Source organism: Melanostigma gelatinosum, assembly GCF_949748355.1.
Source record: "Melanostigma gelatinosum genome assembly, chromosome: 3".
Taxonomy (NCBI): domain Eukaryota; kingdom Metazoa; phylum Chordata; class Actinopteri; order Perciformes; family Zoarcidae; genus Melanostigma; species Melanostigma gelatinosum.
In genome coordinates this window covers 978,789-996,272 of record NC_136636.1, presented here as the reverse complement: position 1 = coordinate 996,272, position 17,484 = coordinate 978,789, and the positions used below count along the sequence as shown (strand labels likewise).

The following is a 17,484-nucleotide window of genomic DNA, read 5'->3' as shown; positions in this document are numbered from 1 at the left end:
AGAGGATCAGGACTAGACCTCAGTGGTTCAGAGAGGATCAGGACTAGACCTCAGTGGTTCAGAGAGGATCAGGACTAGACCTCAGTGGTTCAGAGAGGATCAGGACTAGACCTCAGTGGTTCAGAGCGTGACCCAGCGGCGGTCCATGTGCAGAGCGCGTTCACTACCTGCTGAAGATCAGATGGCGGTCCAGACAGCCTCGGTCCACGCCTCCGTACTTGGGGTACAGCACCCGGCTGCCCAGGCGGGCGGTGAAGCTGGGCGAGGCCTGCCTCCTCTGCTTGGGCTCGGGGCAGCGGTGGGGGGGGTGAACAGGGAGAAGGGGGGGGCAGGTGGTGACGGGGTTGGGGCAGCGGGCGTGTTGCTCCCTCAGGTACTCCGTGATGATGCTGTCCAGGGTCGGGGGGGAGGGGAGGTGGCGCTCCGGCTGCTTCTTCATCGCTGGAGTCTGATTCAGAGAACAAGTAAAGAGCTTCAGCTGACCCCCGAGTCTTAGAGTCAGACCAGCACCACAGGAACTACAGCAGGAAACAGAACTTTACTTTGTTTCAGTCATTTATTGTGTTTATTTTCTTCATAAACACAATTTAAATGACATGGAAGCAAAAGATTGCATTTTATTGATAAAAACGTCTCATCATTCGTGTTATTAATGAAGTATAATAATGTTCTTAGAGCTCGTGTTCGAAGTCAAACATCATAATTCATCTCTAATATCTGCTTCTATTCATGTGAAGCGTCTCCTTCAGACTGCTGGATGTCTTCTCGTTCATCACAGAATAAAGTTATGTATTAATAAAGTGTGAAATAGTGTCGAATGACCAGCACCAGTCCTTTCAAGTCCAACGTTCTCTCTGATATCAGAGACGTGGCCTCGTGTGGCCTGCCGCTCGATGAATACTTGTAATAATTGAGCGACTTCTCGTCAGTCTCTGATCGAGGAACAGTTTGAGCTTCGATGAATAAACGTGTCGTGAAACGACGTCACGGACCTGAATGAAGGCGCCGTGGTCAGACTTCTGCTTCAGCGCCCGCAGCTTCTTCCCTGAGCTGCAATGAGCCGCCGGGCGTTCCCGCGTGAACAGAATCCGTCCGACCGGATGCGAGGCCTGCGGGTGAGGAGGAGGGAGGAGGGGGGTGGTAGACGAAGAGGAGCACGAGGGGTGAGGAGCGAGGAGGGAGCGAGAGGAAGAGGAGGCGACCGAGGAGACGGGAGAAGAGCCCGCGTGGCCGGCGACGCGAGCGGCGATCCCGACGGCCAACCGGCAAGTCCTGGGAATCATCGTGGAGGAAGAGGAGCAGAGAGGAGTGATGCAGGAGGAAGAGTGAGGGCAGAGGGATCCGGCCGGTAAGTTGGCCTCTTTGACCAGCGTGTTGGCCGTGTCGTGGAGGCCTTTGGCCACCAGGTGGTTCCTCATCAGCATGAAGAGCTCCCTCTCCGAGAAGGTGATGCGCGACTGGGCGACCACGTTGGCCCTCTGCAGGCGAGCCAGCGAGACGTCGGTGCCCATGAGGAGCGGCTTACCGGACACGCGCTCCGTCAGCTCGGCCGCGTACCGGCAGAACCGCACGTGCTCGCTCCGTTTGTCCTGCAGCACCGGCTCCTTCATCAGCTGAGGAGGTAAAGACAGGCAAACTAAAGACATCTCCCGGTATCAGAGGAGCAGCTTTAAAGCTCATCAATCATTTAAAGACCTGTATTTCTATCTGCATCTGGATCCACATCTGCTCCACATGTTTACACGTCAAACCTGTGAACCTGGGACTGAAAAAGCAGGTTTTCTTTAAACTTCGCCGTTTATCAGCCACGAGCAGGAAAGACGCCACGATCGTCTGATTTTCATCTTTCTGACGGTCCTTGAACGCATCATGTGTGACTGAAGCTTTAAATTATAATATTTCATCAGCTGACTTTCTCTTGTTAAAAGTTGCTCTACAGACGTGTTCTAGTTCTCTACTTCCACTCATCATGGTTCTGTTCACAGAACTTTAGACCTCAGAGAGGAACGTGTGACGGGAGACAGAAAATACCCCAAAACTGTTGGAGTCAAGATTTGTTTTTTTAAAGAATATTGGAGATATGTTAACGTGAAGACGTCGCTCGATGAACAGGAGGATCTCCGAAGTGATTACGGTTTATCCCGAGGGGAACATGAATGTCTGCATTACACGACAATCCATCTGATAGTCAGAGATATTTCAGTCTGTTATCTCGTTTAATAACAATATCATGATCATGATTATTGTTGTTATTATAAGCGTCTCTGCTCCCGTCCTCACCTGCTGGATGTGGCTGCTGGTGAACAGCGGCAGTTTGCTGATGATCTGTCTGACGGCTGAGCTGCGAGAGAGTCCGACCAGAGCTTTACAGGCCAGAGCCCGGATCAGGTCCGCGTCTGTGATCGGCATCTTCACCGACAGCAGGGACAGAAGCACCTGGACGGAGACCGGGTACGGGGTCAACGGCGTCCCGTGTTCCAACATCTCACTGTTCATCTCACAGCAGAAACAACGGGAGCTCACCTTGATCCCGTTGTTGTTCTGCACCATCTGCCACATGTGGGCCAGCACGCCGTTGTGGGGCTGCCGGTGGAGCGACGGCCACAGGGCCACGAAGGGAAACGCACCCACGGTGTTCAGGCTCTGGTCCGGAGCGCACACACAGTTATTTATCACCTGGGGGGGGGGGGGGGGGGGGGGGAGGAGAGGGGGGGAGGGAGAGGAGAGGGGGGGAGAGGGGGAGAGGGAGAGGGGGGAGGGGAGAGGGGGGGAGGGAGAGGAGAGGGGGGGAGGGAGAGGAGGGGAGGGGGAGGAGAGGGGGGGAGGGAGAGGAGAGGGGGGGAGGAGGGAGAGGAGAGGGGGGGAGGAGTGGGAGGAGAGGGGGGGGAGGAGAGGAGAGGGGGGGAGGGAGAGGAGAGGGGGGGGAGGGGGAGGAGAGGGGGGGAGGGGGAGGAGAGGAGAGGAGAAGAGGGGGAGGAGAGGGGGGGGAGGAGAGGAGAGGGGGGGAGGGAGAGGAGAGGAGAAGAGGGGGAGGAGAGGGGGGGGAGGAGAGGAGAGGGGGGGAGGGGGAGGAGAGGAGAGGAGAAGAGGGGGAGGAGAGGGGGGGAGGAGAGGAGAGGGGGGGAGGGGGAGGAGAGGAAACAGAAAGAGTTCTAGTCAGACGGGTCATTGTCCTAAAGAACGGACCGTGTGTGAGATCTAGTGGTGAAGGTGAAGATTGCAATCAACTCAACGGCCCTCAGCTCAGCCCTGCTGGGGAACTACGGTGGCCTGCAGGTCAAGTATCTTTGGGAGTTAATTACTACAAGGAGCTCCTCTATCAAGGAGTGGACGACGTCGTACCGTCTCTTGTTGGTTTGTGACGTTTTGAAGCCTTCAGTTTGGCGATTTCTCCGTCTTCATCTTATTTTTATCAACCAGTGAACAGGAAGTGACCATATATGGACGGAGGAGTGACAGAGACGCCTTATACGTCTCTGGTGTCGACCTGTCAATCACAGTAGCCCCGCCCTAAAGCATCCCCTGCTTTATGGTCTGTGTGACTCTAAATGGACCATAATGTACTAAATGAACATCATGCTGTATTGAAGAAGACTTGAAACTAGAGATTGAGACATAAACTCATGTTTACAATGTTTACTGAGGTAATAAATCAAGAGAGAAGTAGAGTCATTTTCTATAGACTTCTATACAACCAGAGGAGTCGCCCCCTGGTGGACACTAGAGAGAATGCAGCTTTAACACGTGAAGCTTTGGAGAACTTGAAGAACCGGAGGTTGCCTCCTGGTCTGAACCGATGCTGCTACTGAGGCACAGCTATGCTTTGAGCTAAATGCTAACATCCTGATGTTCAGCAGGTGTTATCTTTATCAAGGGAATCACTAAAATCACAGGGATTCATCCTCTGGGAACCATGAATGTAACTTAAGATAGTTCAGTCTGGACCAACGTTGGCGTGGCTAACAGAGACACCATCAGTCACCGGTTAAAGCCGTGTGCTTACTTGTAGTGCAGACTTCTGGATCTCAGCGTCATTGACGAACACTTCGCCCTCAACGACTCCCAGAATGATGCTCATACCTGCAGCGGACATGAGACACACACACACACACACACACACACACACACACACACACACACACACACACACACACACACACACACACACACACACACACACACACACACACACACACACACACACACACACACACACACACACACACACACACACACCGATGCACATCCAGGCCAAATGGATCCAAAAGGCTGAAACTCTGAGTGGAACTGAGAGCTCTACTGACCCACAGTGGAGACGGACGACCTGGTTTCGTCCAGAACCTCCACAGTCTCCGCCAGCACCAACTGGACCTTAGGGACCACCACCAGCATGGCCATGATGTCCAAGACATACCGCACTGTGTCACTCCTGGACAGACGAGACACAAAGAGACGGCGACAGAGATGAAGGAAACAGGATCCGGCGGTACCCAGCAGCTCCTGTGTTCTGAGAGATGACTTCCTCAGCAGAGACCACAGCGAGCCTCTTTACCTGCCGTAGTACGTCCTCCAGTCACAGGCGGCCGATATGAGCTGCAGCATTAAAGGGACGCAGGACAACTTGTAGAAAACCTCCACTGGTTCCCAGTACAGCTGAGGAGGTCCACACTCGATGAGGAACTCCATCATCTCGATGACCTGCTCTCTGGTGTACGCATACGCCTGGGAACAGCACGCCACACACACACCTCTTTGTTCATCACTTCCTTCGCTACGTTTCTGTTCTAACAGGATGCTGAGAACACAGATGAAGGAACCTTATAGAAGGGCTGCTGGGGAACGACGGTTCCTTCGTCTGACGTGTGCAGAGACTGCTTCACCTGTTCAGCCTTCACTGCCAGCTGAGCCTCAAAGTACCTGAACAAAGACATCACAGACCAGCTCGTTTACACACCTGCTGCACAGCATCCCGTGTGTGTCTGCACGTCGGATCAAAGAAGAGTTCATTTACGGTCGGTGTTTTTATGAAGGAAAGACCAACAGACTGTCAAACAGGACTTGAAGTGGTGCGTCTGAGATTCTACAGATCCGTTTGATTCAATCTGCTGATGGATTAGTCGACAGAGCCTTTATATCCACCGCTGTGCGGTCGTACCTGCGCAGAGCCATGCAGGTGTGTTTAGCCGTCTGTCGGTTGGCGAAGACCTGGTCATCGCTCATTATGGGCACCTCGCTCTGCGTGGTCAGGATCTCCAGCGTGCTGACCTGCAGCGACAGAAGCTTTAGACTTCACAGCTGACTCAGCGACAACAATCACAGCGGCGGACGGACAGACGGAGCACGGACCAGGTTGACCAGCCGGCGCAGGCCGTCCTGGTGGTCGAAGAGCTGCAGCACGGCTCTGAAGGAGAAGGCGATGGAGAAGAACATGGTGGCGTGGCAGACGCCCGACGCGTGAGACGACTCCAGCAGCCACAGAGCGTAACGCACCACGTCTGACAGCACGCCGTCCGGCAGCGTGCACACCTGCAGACACGCGGTCAGGGAAACAAACGCCTGCTGTGCTGTTTCACTGGATCAGATCATCAAACATCAAATATCATCATCGCTGTGACAGTTATTGTGCATTACATCATATCGAAACAATGGAATCTAGAGTTACACAACCTGTGTTCACGTGCACACAAGTGAAGAAAAGAAAAGCTAACAGTCATTCCACACTTCACTTAAAGTTCATTACACTTCAATGAACAGCTGAAAGAAAACAGTCTGTGTGTGTCTCTGTGTGTGTGTGTGTGTGTGTGTGTCTCTGTGTGTGTGCATGTGTGTGCGTGTGTGTGTGCATGTGTGTGTCTCTGTGTGTGTCTCTGTGTGTGTGTGCGCGCGCCTGTGTGTGTGTCTCTCTGTCTGTGTGTGTCTCTCTGTCTGTGTGTGTGTGTGTGCATGTGTGTGCGCACGCCTGTGTGTGTATCTCTCTGTCTGTGTGTGTGCGTCTGTGTGCGCCTGTGTGTGTGTCTCTGTGTGTGTGTGTGTGCGTGCATGTGTCTCTGTGTGTGTGTGTGTGCGTGCATGTGTCTCTCTGTCTGTGTGTGTGTGTGTGTGTGCGTGCATGTGTCTCTCTGTCTGTGTGCGTGCGTGCGTGCATGTGTGTCTCTCTGTGTGTGTGTGTGCGTGCGTGCATGTGTCTCTGTCTGTGTGTGCGTGCGTGCATGTGTCTCTGTGTGTGTGTGTGTGCGTGCGTGCGTGCATGTGTCTCTCTGTGTGTGTGCGTGTGTGCGTGCGTGCATGTGTCTCTGTCTGTGTGTGCGTGCATGTGTCTCTCTGTGTGTGTGTGCGTGTGTGCGTGCGTGCATGTGTCTCTGTCTGTGTCTGCGTGCGTGCGTGCATGTGTCTCTCTGTGTGTGTGTGCGTGTGTGCGTGCGTGCATGTGTCTCTGTCTGTGTGTGCGTGCGTGCGTGCATGTGTCTCTGTCTGTGTGTGCGTGCGTGCGTGCATGTGTCTGTCTGTGTGTGCGTGCGTGCGTGCGTCTCTCTGTGTGTGTGTGCGTGCATGTGTCTCTCTGTGTCTGTGTGTGTGTGTGTGCGTGCGTGCGTGCATGTGTCTCTGTCTGTGTGTGCGTGCGTGCGTGCATGTGTCTCTGTCTGTCTGTGTGTGCGTGCGTGCATGTGTCTCTGTCTGTGTGTGCGTGCGTGCATGTGTCTCTGTCTGTCTGTGTGTGCGTGCGTGCGTGCGTGCGTCTCTCTGTCTGTGTGTGCGTGCATGTGTCTCTCTGTGTCTGTGTGTGTGTGTGTGCGTGCATGTGTCTCTCTGTGTGTGTGTGCGTGTGTGCATGTGTCTCTCTGTGTGTGTGTGTGTGTGTGTGTGTGTGTGTGCGTTCTCCGTACCCTCTCCAGAGCGTCCTGGTTGTAAGCCAGGTAGTATAAGCAGAGGGAGACTCCGGTTGCAGCCATCGAAGGCCTCGGGATCCCCAGAAGCTTCTGCACTCCTCCGTGAGTTATGAACTCGGCTGCAAACTTCTTATGGAGGAGCAGAGAGGCCAGATACTGGAGGAGAGAGGAGATGTATGAACCCTCCCCGTGTTTCACCCTGAAGGACACCTCCAGTGTTTGTGTCGGTGACTCCAGGAACATGAAGACCTGCCGCCTGAGAGACAGCGCGTGCTTCAGTTTGGGGTCCTTACACCCCAAACTCACTGTTCTAAATCCGCTGGCAAACTTTCCAAACCTGCGCAGCTCATCTCCTAACAGCTCGTCCGGTATGAACGGCGGAACACCGGACACGGTGATCCGCGTAGACGCACAGAGAGCGGAGAGACCTGCACGAAGCTGTCCCTGATCAACACGCCGCTCTCTATCAGCTTGTGGACGTAAACCACTCGCCACGAACACAACCACAGCTTTATTCATCCGAGACGCGAAGGAAAGGTTGTCATGTCAGCTGTTCTCCCACAGCCAGCAGCACCTCCTCTACTGACACGCTGCTGTCCGGTGGAACTACCCGGACTCCGTGCCGGATTGACGGGCGCGGCGTCTCGGAGGACGCCATCCTCCCGAACAACGCCAAACAACACCACTAAGCACACGTTCTACCGATAAATACAGCGCTTATATCTCACCTGATCATGTGCAGAGACAGAGGAACAAATCCCAAAGCTGTGAAACAAGAATCAAACCTCCGCGCCGCTCACACTCACGTCCACCACTCACACGCAACCGGAAACAGAGAGGAGAGGGGGGAGGAGAGAGGAGGAGAGAGAGGAGAGGGGGGAGGAGAGAGGAGAGAGAGGAGGAGAGAGGAGGAGAGAGGAGAGGAAGGAGGAGAGAGGAGGAGAGAGGAGAGGAAGGAGGAGAGAGGAGAGAGGAGAGAGAGAGGGGAGAGAGGAGAGAGGGAGGAGAGAGGAGAGAGAGAGGAGAGAGAGGAGAGAGGAGAGAGGAGAGAGAGGAGGAGAGAGGAGGAGAGAGGAGAGGGGGGAGGAGAGAGGAGAGAGGAGAGAGAGGAGGAGAGAGGAGGAGAGAGGAGAGGGGAGAGAGGAGAGAGGAGAGAGGGAGGAGAGAGGAGAGAGGGAGGAGAGAGGAGAGAGAGAGGGGAGAGAGGAGAGAGGGAGGAGAGAGGAGAGAGAGAGGAGAGAGAGGAGAGAGAGGAGAGGGGGGAGGAGAGAGGGGGGAGAGGAGAGAGGAGAGAGGGAGGAGAGAGGAGAGAGAGAGGAGAGAGAGGAGAGAGAGGAGAGGGGGGAGGAGAGAGGAGAGAGAGGGGAGAGAGGAGGAGAGAGAGGAGAGGGGGAGGGGGGAGGAGAAGAGAGGAGAGAGGAGGGGAGAGGAGAGAGAGGAGGAGAGATGAGAGAGGAGAGAGAGGGAGAGAGGGAGGAGAGAGGAGAGGAGAGAGGAGAGAGGAGAGGAGAGAGGAGAGAGGAGAGGAGAGGAGAGAGAGGAGAGGGGGAGGAGAGAGGAGAGGAGAGGAGAGAGAGGAGAGAGGAGAGAGAGGGGAGAGGAGAGAGGAGAGAGAGGGGAGAGAGGAGAGAGGAGAGAGAGGGGAGAGAGGGGAGAGAGGAGAGAGGAGAGAGAGGGGAGAGAGGGGAGAGAGAGAGGGGAGAGAGGAGAGAGAGGAGAGAGGAGAGAGGAGAGAGAGGGGAGAGAGGAGAGAGGAGAGAGAGGGGAGAGAGGGGAGAGAGAGAGGGGAGAGGGAGGGGAGAGAGAGAGAGGGGAGAGAGGAGAGAGAGGAGAGAGGAGAGAGGAGAGAGAGGGGAGAGAGGAGAGAGGAGAGAGAGGGGAGAGAGGGGAGAGAGAGAGGGGAGAGGGAGGGGAGAGAGAGAGAGGGGAGAGAGGAGAGAGAGGAGAGAGGAGAGAGAGGGGAGAGAGGAGAGAGGAGAGAGAGGGGAGAGAGGGGAGAGAGGGGAGAGAGGAGAGGAGAGTCCTTCTTCTTCATTGTTATGGAGCTGAACTTCAGACCTGCAGACATCCTGCTTCCATAAAGACAGTTTTGTGTTGTAAAAGATGAGTGAAGTCAAATGAACGTTCACGAGCTTCAGCTCCGCCCCCGTGGTCTGGACTCAGATAACTGTTTACTGCTGTTTGACAACAGAAACAAGCTAAATCTGAACTTTCACAGCATCAATGATGCTTTACGGATGATCGTGTGACCGTTTATAATCAATGAGTTTCAAAGAGTTTCCTCGTATTAAAACTTGAGGAAAGAAGCAACTTGATACTTCAGCGACTCAACAGACGTCTAACGTTACACTCCTCATCCTGTCAATAGAGGATGTTCAGTGTTGCATTCAAACACCGTCAGACGTGAGAGCAGCGACGGTGACATTTAAACTGGGAAGATAACAAAGAGCATTACTCGAGGGTCTTACCAGCAGAGCGTCAAACGTCAGCTGGACGTTCCCGGTCTCCCCGAGGTCGATGTAGTTCATCAGCAGCGAGCGAGTGTCCAGCTGCATGAAGACGGCCAGCAGCTGAGAGGACGGGGGGACGAGAAGACGAGAGGACGGGAGGAAGGGAGGACGAGCGGAAGAGAGGACGAGAGGAAGGGAGGACGAGAGGACGAGAGGAAGGGAGGACGAGAGGAAGGGAGGACGAGAGGACGAGAGGACGAGAGGAAGGGAGGACGAGAGGACGAGAGGAAGGGAGGACGAGAGGAAGGGAGGACGAGAGGAAGAGAGGACGAGAGGACGAGAGGACGAGAGGAAGGGAGGACGAGAGGACGAGAGGACGAGAGGACGGGAGGACGAGAGGAAGGGAGGACGAGAGGACGGGAGGACGGGAGGAAGAGAGGACGAGAGGACGGGAGGACGAGAGGAAGAGAGGACGAGAGGAAGAGAGGACGAGAGGAAGGGAGGACGAGAGGACGGGAGGAAGAGAGGACGAGAGGACGAGAGGACGAGAGGAAGGGAGGAAGGGAGGACGAGAGGAAGAGAGGAAGGGAGGACGAGAGGACGGGAGGAAGAGAGGACGAGAGGACGAGAGGACGAGAGGACGAGAGGAAGGGAGGACGAGAGGACGAGAGGAAGGGAGGACGAGAGGAAGGGAGGACGAGAGGACGGGAGGAAGAGAGGACGAGAGGACGAGAGGAAGGGAGGACGAGAGGACGAGAGGAAGGGAGGACGAGAGGAAGGGAGGACGAGAGGACGGGAGGAAGAGAGGACGAGAGGACGAGAGGAAGGGAGGAAGGGAGGACGAGAGGAAGAGAGGACGAGAGGAAGGGAGGACGAGAGGACGGGAGGAAGAGAGGACGAGAGGACGAGAGGACGAGAGGACGAGAGGAAGGGAGGAAGAGAGGAAGAGAGGACGAGAGGAAGGGAGGACGAGAGGACGGGAGGAAGAGAGGACGAGAGGAAGGGAGGACGAGAGCAATGAACACACGCGAGTTATCATTCAAAGTCAGACGACAGAACATTTATTTTACCATCAACAGTTGAAAGTGTGTGTGTGTGTGTGTGTGTGTGTGTGTGTGTGTGTGTGTGTGTGTGTGTGTGTGTGTGTGTGTGTGTGTGTGTGGACTCTCACCTCCTGGTAATCTCCCAGCGGCGTCAGATACTGCAGGATGAGCCTCTGCTCTGTGGCCGGGCTCAGCGGTGAGAGGCGGTAGTCGGAGCCAATCACCATCGAGCTCACCTCGGACCAGGAAGTGCTGCCGGCTGGCTGGTCGCTGGAATCGAAGTGTCTCTCCTCCTCCTCTTCCTCCTCCTCCTCTTCCTCCTCCTCGGCCCTGCAGGAGTTGAGCTTCTGCTTGGCCTTCCTCCCGATCTCCATCGCTGCCCGTCTCTTCCCCCCTCCCTCCGTCTCCCTGGAGGACACCGGCCTCGCCTGGTAAACAAAGTCCGGGAGAAGCCGTGTCGAGCTGTTTCTCTGGGTTCTGGGTTTGACCTTTGACGTGGTCCTGCCGCTCCCTCCGTCTCCCCCTTTCCTCCCTCCTTCCTCCCCCTCCATCCTTGAGGTCTGGGGGTCCTGAGGTGGCGTCTTGGCCTCTTCGGTCTGCAGCTCGTGCAGCCGCTGGATCATGATCGGAACCTGGATGTTCAGATTAAACCAGAGACGTTAGAATCACGAAGAGCTTTATTCAGTCAACAAGTGTTCAATATGAAATTACCACATGGCCCTCCTGTGAGGAGGAGGAGGAGGAGCGCACACACACACACACACGCACGCACGCACGCACGCACGCACGCACGCACGCACGCACGCACGCACGCGCGCGCACACACACACACACACACACACACACACACACACACACACACACACACACACACACACACACACACACACACACACACACACACACACACACACACACACACACACACACACACACACACACACACACACACACACACACACACACACACACACACACACACACACACACAACGCTGCTTCTCCATGTTTAGTTCTGACTCTGGGAACAGGAAGTAGACCGGTCCCAGACGACCTGAGGGGTCGGGATGGTTCATAAGGTAGCAGCAGATCAGAGATGTATTTTGGCCCTAAACCATTCAGTGCTTTGTAAACCAACAGCAGGATTTTAAAGTCAATTCTTATGTATATGTGTGTGTTGTTTGTATAGGTTGGTGCGTGTGCGTGTTTGTATTGGTGCGTGCGTGTTTGTATTGGTGCGTGCGTGTTTGTATTGGTGTGTGTGTTTGTATTGGTGTGTGTGTTTGTATTGGGGTGCGTGTTTGTATTGGTGCATGTTTGTATTGGTGTGTGTGTTTGTATTGGTGTGTGCGTGTGTGTGTTTGTATTGGTGTGTGCGTTTGTATTGGTGCGTGTTTGTATTGGTGTGTGTGTTTGTATTGGTGCGTGTTTGTATTGGTGTGTGTGTTTGTATTGGTGTGTGCGTGTGTGTGTTTGTATTGGTGTGTGTGTTTGTATTGGTGTGTGCGTGTGTGTGTTTGTATTGGTGTGTGTGTTTGTATTGGTGCGTGTTTGTATTGGTGCGTGTGCGTGTTTGTATTGGTGTGTGTGTGTGTATTGGTGCGTGTGTGTGTGTGTGTGTGTATTGGTGTGTGTGTTTGTATTGGTGTGTGCGTGTGTATTGGTGCGTGTCTGCGTGTGTGCGTGTGTATTGGTGCGTGTCTGCGTGTGTGTGTTTGTATTGGTGTGTGTTTGTATTGGTGTGTGTGTTTGTATTGGTGTGTGTGTTTGTATTGGTGTGTGTTTGTATTGGTGTGTGTGTGTGTATTGGTGTGTGTTTGTATTGGTGTGTGTGTTTGTATTGGTGTGTGTTTGTATTGGTGCGTGTTTGTATTGGTGTGTGTGTGTGTATTGGTGCGTGTGTGTGTATTGGTGTGTGCGTGTGTATTGGTGCGTGTGTGTGTGTGTGTATTGGTGTGTGTGTTTGTATTGGTGTGTGTTTGTATTGGTGCGTGTTTGTATTGGTGTGTGCGTGTGTATTGGTGCGTGTCTGCGTGTGTGTGTTTGTATTGGTGCGTGTTTGTATTGGTGCGTGTGTGTGTTTGTATTGGTGCGTGTGTGTGTTTGTATTGGTGCGTGTGTGTGTTTGTATTGGTGTGCGTGTTTGTATTGGTGTGTGTGTGTGTATTGGTGCGTGTGTGTGTGTGTGTGTATTGGTGTGTGTGTTTGTATTGGTGTGTGTTTGTATTGGTGTGTGTGTGTGTATTGGTGCGTGCGTGTGTGTGTGTATTGGTGCGTGTGTGTGTGTGTGTATTGGTGTGTGTGTTTGTATTGGTGTGTGTTTGTATTGGTGTGTGTGTGTATTGGTGCGTGTGTGTGTGTGTGTATTGGTGCGTGTCTGCGTGTGTGTGTTTGTATTGGTGTGTGTTTGTATTGGTGCGTGTTTGTATTGGTGTGTGTTTGTATTGGTGCGTGTGTGTGTGTGTTTGTATTGGTGTGTGTGTGTGTATTGGTGTGTGTGTTTGTATTGGTGTGTGTTTGTATTGGTGCGTGTGTGTGTATTGGTGTGTGTGTGTGTATTGGTGTGTGTTTGTATTGGTGCGTGTGTGTGTATTGGTGTGTGTGTTTGTATTGGTGTGTGTTTGTATTGGTGCGTGTGTGTGTGTGTTTGTATTGGTGTGTGTGTGTGTATTGGTGTGTGTGTGTGTATTGGTGTGTGTGTGTATTGGTGCGTGTGTGTGTGTGAGACCCACCAGCAGAGCGTTCTCATCCCTGTAGCTCGCTGCTACTTCCTGGTTGCTCATGGCTCGGGCCAGCAGGCCCGTAGAGAAGACGCTCAGCGGTGGCTCCGCCTCTCGGGCCCAGCTGAACAGCTTCTCCACCAGACCTTCCTGTCACATGACACAGAGGCTAGGTGACCAAGCGTCGCTAACACGTTAGCATTTAGAGAGTCAACGTTGAACCGGTGTGTTCACAGCATGAACACACTGTTCCTACACACACTGTTTATTAAAGAGTGGTCATGTGTTTCAGGAGGGAACATGTCAACATGTCACAGGACTCTGTTCTCTGATTGGCTGCAGGTTTCTCTGGCTGAAAGTCAAAACGATCACTTCTTTATCGTCAGTGGACATGTGACCTGCTGGGTGAATGTGAAGGAACATTTAAACACTAAAGTCTCACAACAACACAAAGTAAGAGACGGAGCAGCTGCTGTGCTCTGAGGGCTTGAATGACTCTGCAGCACGTGACTGGTGCTGCTGCTCTCAGACCTGCTGTTTGTACATCTCAACACGAGGGTTGGGCACCGAAACTCTGTGCCAACGTGGCACCGGTTCCTATACGTCCAGTACCTACCGGACCGAAACGTAACGCACACTTCGGTGCTTCCTTTCGGTGCTTGAGCCGATTGAAATACTTTCTTACACGACTCTGATGACTCTGGCAGCAGGACTCGGTCCTCTGCTGCTCACTCACAGTATTATTACAACCGTACTCAGCGCTGCCGCTCATGAGCACAACAACACAGGCGCGCCAAAGCTTCTTCTTCTCCTCCTTTGAGACCAACTGGCGGTTGGCAAACGAGGAATTGGCGCATTACCGCCACCAACTGGTCAAATAAAATAAGGCATGAGACGTGTCGTATTTTGCCAGAGAAGGAAAATATGCTCATATTGCTGCAAAATAACTGCTGAAGTTTGAAGCTGCAGTGTGTGTTTGTGTGTTAACAGTTAATATATTGTTCATAGTTTAAACGTTTGAAGCTGTAGTTTGAAGCCGTGTTTTGTATTTCTTTATATTTATAGTATACTTTAAACAGTTAATATATTGTTCAATTTGAAGTATCGGTTTAGGCACCGGTATCGTTTTAGCACCGGTATCGGAAAGACCCAAACGATCCCCATCCCCAGTGAACACAGACTCAGACTGCGTCTCTGATCTCTTCACCTTCTCCTGGAAGACGACGGCGGTCTCCAGACCCGGCACGATGTTCTGCAGCAGGCGGCAGGCGGCGGTGTTGAGGATCAGCTCTCCGCTGGTCATGATGTACGTGTCCATCAGCTGCACAGAAAGATCAGAAAGATTTAATATCCTCAAACAAAAACAAACTCAGAACACAGAAAATCAAGTAACTTTGGCTTTCAGACACTTTTCACTATTTTATAAACCAAATAACGGATCAATGAATCGCCAACATAACCGTTCGTTGCGTATATGAGTAAATATTTGTATTTTGTTTACCAGATCAGAGGATTGAATGAGAACAATGAACGGTCCTCACCGCGTTAGTGAAGTCGTCATTCATGAAGAGCATCTTCAGCAGTTGTCCCAGCATGCAGTCTGGTTCTGCTCGTCCTGCACGAACCAATCAGAAACATCAACTGGAGCCACACACACACACACACACAGAGTTCTTTATAAGAAGAGATGATGAGGACCTGGATGACGGTCGTCAAACGGATCAGGATCCGCTTTGTGGTACTCTCCTGTCTCTCGCTCAATCAGCTCAGACATTCTGTAGGAGACAAGAGACATGAGAGACACGAGACGAGAGACACACATAGATGAGACAGAGATAAATAACGAATGCTAACTTCGTGAGGATGGACACCAGCTGCTCCGTGGTTCCCTGCTGCGCCTCCTCCCATTCGTCCAGCAGCGCGGCGAGGTCCGCCTTCGAGTCCACCGCCATGGCAGCCGACACGGCCGCAGACAACGCAGACGACAGCGCAGCCGACAGCGCAGACGACTGTTGTTCTTCTGGGGAAGACATCGATGCCTGGAGCACAGGAAGAGGAGGAGGGACAAGTAACGAGAGACAAGAGAGGAGGACAAGTGAAGAGGAGGAGAGAAAAGGAGCAGAGTAAACCATGATGTTGAACTTGATCAACAGGTTTCATATGGTCTGTGTTGTCGTGTTGTTTGTAAAGTTTTCTGTATATTTTATGTGAATTTGCAGAAAAGGGAAAAGACTAATAATCTAAACTTTGTTTCCTTTAAAGTAAAGGCTGTCGGGGCGTCGAGCTCCGCAGGAGGAGAAGTTCAGAACAGTGACATGAGGGGATGAAGTGAACACACTTCCTTTCTTCACGTTTCATCGTTAGTTTAACTTTTAACACAAACATAAAAATCATACGAAGCTGAAAAAAAACAGGGTTTTCATCAACAAGTTCTGATGTAGATCTGTCGTGATCTTCATAACATACTGTAACATAACATACCGTAATATTACACAACATACCGTAATATAACACAACATACCGTAATATTACACAACATACCGTAATATAACACAACATACCGTAATATAACAACATACCGTAATATAACACAACATACCGTAATATAACACAACATACCGTAATATTACACAACATACCGTAATATTACACAACATACCGTAATATAACACAACATACCGTAATATAACACAACATACCGTAATATAACAACATACCATAATATTACACAACATACCGTAATATAACACAACATACCGTACACATATATATATATATATATACACATACATACATACATATCTATATATATATATAGATATATATATATAGATTATATATATATATATATAGATTATATATATATATATATATAGATAATATATAGATAGATAGATAGATAGATAGATAGATAGATAGATAGATAGATAGATAGATAGATAGATAGATAGATAGATAGATAGATAGATATATATATATAGATATATATATATAACATGTTATTATATTGTAAATCTTAATATGTTCTATGTGTTGCATGTGTTGATTGTTTAATGTTATGAACCTTCCATCACGTTAAACTCGTGTATGAGAAACATACTCTGTTAATAAACGGTTCTGATTCTGATTTAAATACTTTTGATGAGTTCAGTTTCATAAAACTCACCAGACGTCTCAACGCTGAGACATCAGACAGACGTTATAGACAGACAGGAGACAGTCAGACAGATCGCTGTCTCTCGAGGACACTTTCTGCTTATCTGAGCTTTTAGCTAACGAGGTGACAGTTAGCAGTTAGCTAACTGTGCTAACTCGTGAGTGAGTGTTTAACGTTCGTACCGTCTCGTTGGTGTGTAACGTTCCTGCTGGTCCTCCGGTGAACGTGTTGACGTGTTAACGAGAAGAAGAGTTCGGAGCCTAACTAGCAGCGTGTCGCCTCATGTCACACCAACAGCTCCAGCTAGCAGCAACTTCACCGTTTCTAAATGTCACAAACTCACCTGAAGAAGAGCTGCTGCTGCTTCTTCTTCTGCTTCTTCTTCTTCTTCTGCGGTGGTTTTCCTCACTTCTGATAACTGTGTTTTGTTTTTTGCTGGAAAACAAACAAAATGTGTTCAGAAAATATGAAAAAAAAAAAACTCACGTTTATTTTCAAAAACTTCTCCCCGGCGGCCGCGCTACGTCACAGAACGGCGGTCGACGTTTGATGACGAAACACGGAGCAACCTGCTGGTGGGACTTGTAGTTCACAAAGTTCTGATCGCTTTATTTGACTTTTAGGGAAATCTATTGATTGGAAAGAATATCTGTTCGCAGTTCGATATCATCAATGATTTTTGATCATTTTGACTAAAATAATTTAATAAAATAACTTTATTGACCCGACTGTTACTTTCAAACATTTCTTCTGAATGTACAACCAGAAATATGTCAAAAACATATAACCACTAACAGCTTCAAGATATTAATATTAATGTTGATATATAAATCATTATTTAAACTGGTGCGTTTATGATTATAGAAGTTGTTTAACTTGTTATAATTGTGTTAATAAAGTTGTAAAAAAACAACTTTTAGTTCAAAATGAAAATAAATGTTTAAAACGTGCTAAGTAACTGCTAAAAACTTCATTACATATTAAATATCTTTTATATTTATTTATCATTTCGTTTATTTTCATTACTTCCCATTCTGTGCAGCATTTTATTTTCATATATTTATATTTTATATTTGATGATTTACTGCTCAGACACAGAAGGATCTTCATCATGTTCAACCTTCTTCTTCTTCTTCTTTGTAAATCTGTTGTTCAATAACGAGCGGGAAAATACCTTTTCAGAAGTTTCAGAAAATAAATGCAGATTCATGATGAAGTGTTTGAGACT

At 50.5% G+C, this 17,484-nt stretch overlaps 1 protein-coding gene across 3 annotated transcripts; it reads right to left on the bottom strand.

Annotated features, from left to right (window-relative positions):
* Positions 1-163: 163 nt before the first annotated feature.
* Positions 164-16,753, bottom strand: LOC306775280 (DDB1- and CUL4-associated factor 1-like; the record flags this gene model as incomplete). Of its 3 annotated transcripts, none has more annotated exons than XM_079265602.1 (19): positions 16,439-16,753; positions 14,954-15,138; positions 14,798-14,874; positions 14,641-14,714; positions 14,307-14,420; positions 13,112-13,249; positions 10,509-11,012; positions 9,356-9,457; positions 6,885-7,043; positions 5,347-5,526; positions 5,156-5,265; positions 4,818-4,917; positions 4,553-4,722; positions 4,305-4,429; positions 4,004-4,080; positions 2,524-2,676; positions 2,281-2,436; positions 993-1,613; positions 164-448 (listed from the first exon to the last, which is right to left on the bottom strand). In XM_079265602.1, the coding sequence occupies exons 2-19, from the start codon at positions 15,130-15,132 to the stop codon at positions 164-166; spliced, it is 3,324 nt and encodes a 1,107-aa protein (XP_079121728.1). In that variant the 5' UTR covers positions 15,133-15,138; positions 16,439-16,753. The 3 variants fall into 3 exon arrangements, with proteins under 3 accessions (XP_079121728.1, XP_079121727.1, XP_079121729.1); XM_079265601.1 differs by having other exon boundaries at positions 16,600-16,753; XM_079265603.1 differs by having other exon boundaries at positions 4,881-4,917; positions 16,600-16,753.
* Positions 16,754-17,484: the final 731 nt, after the last annotated feature.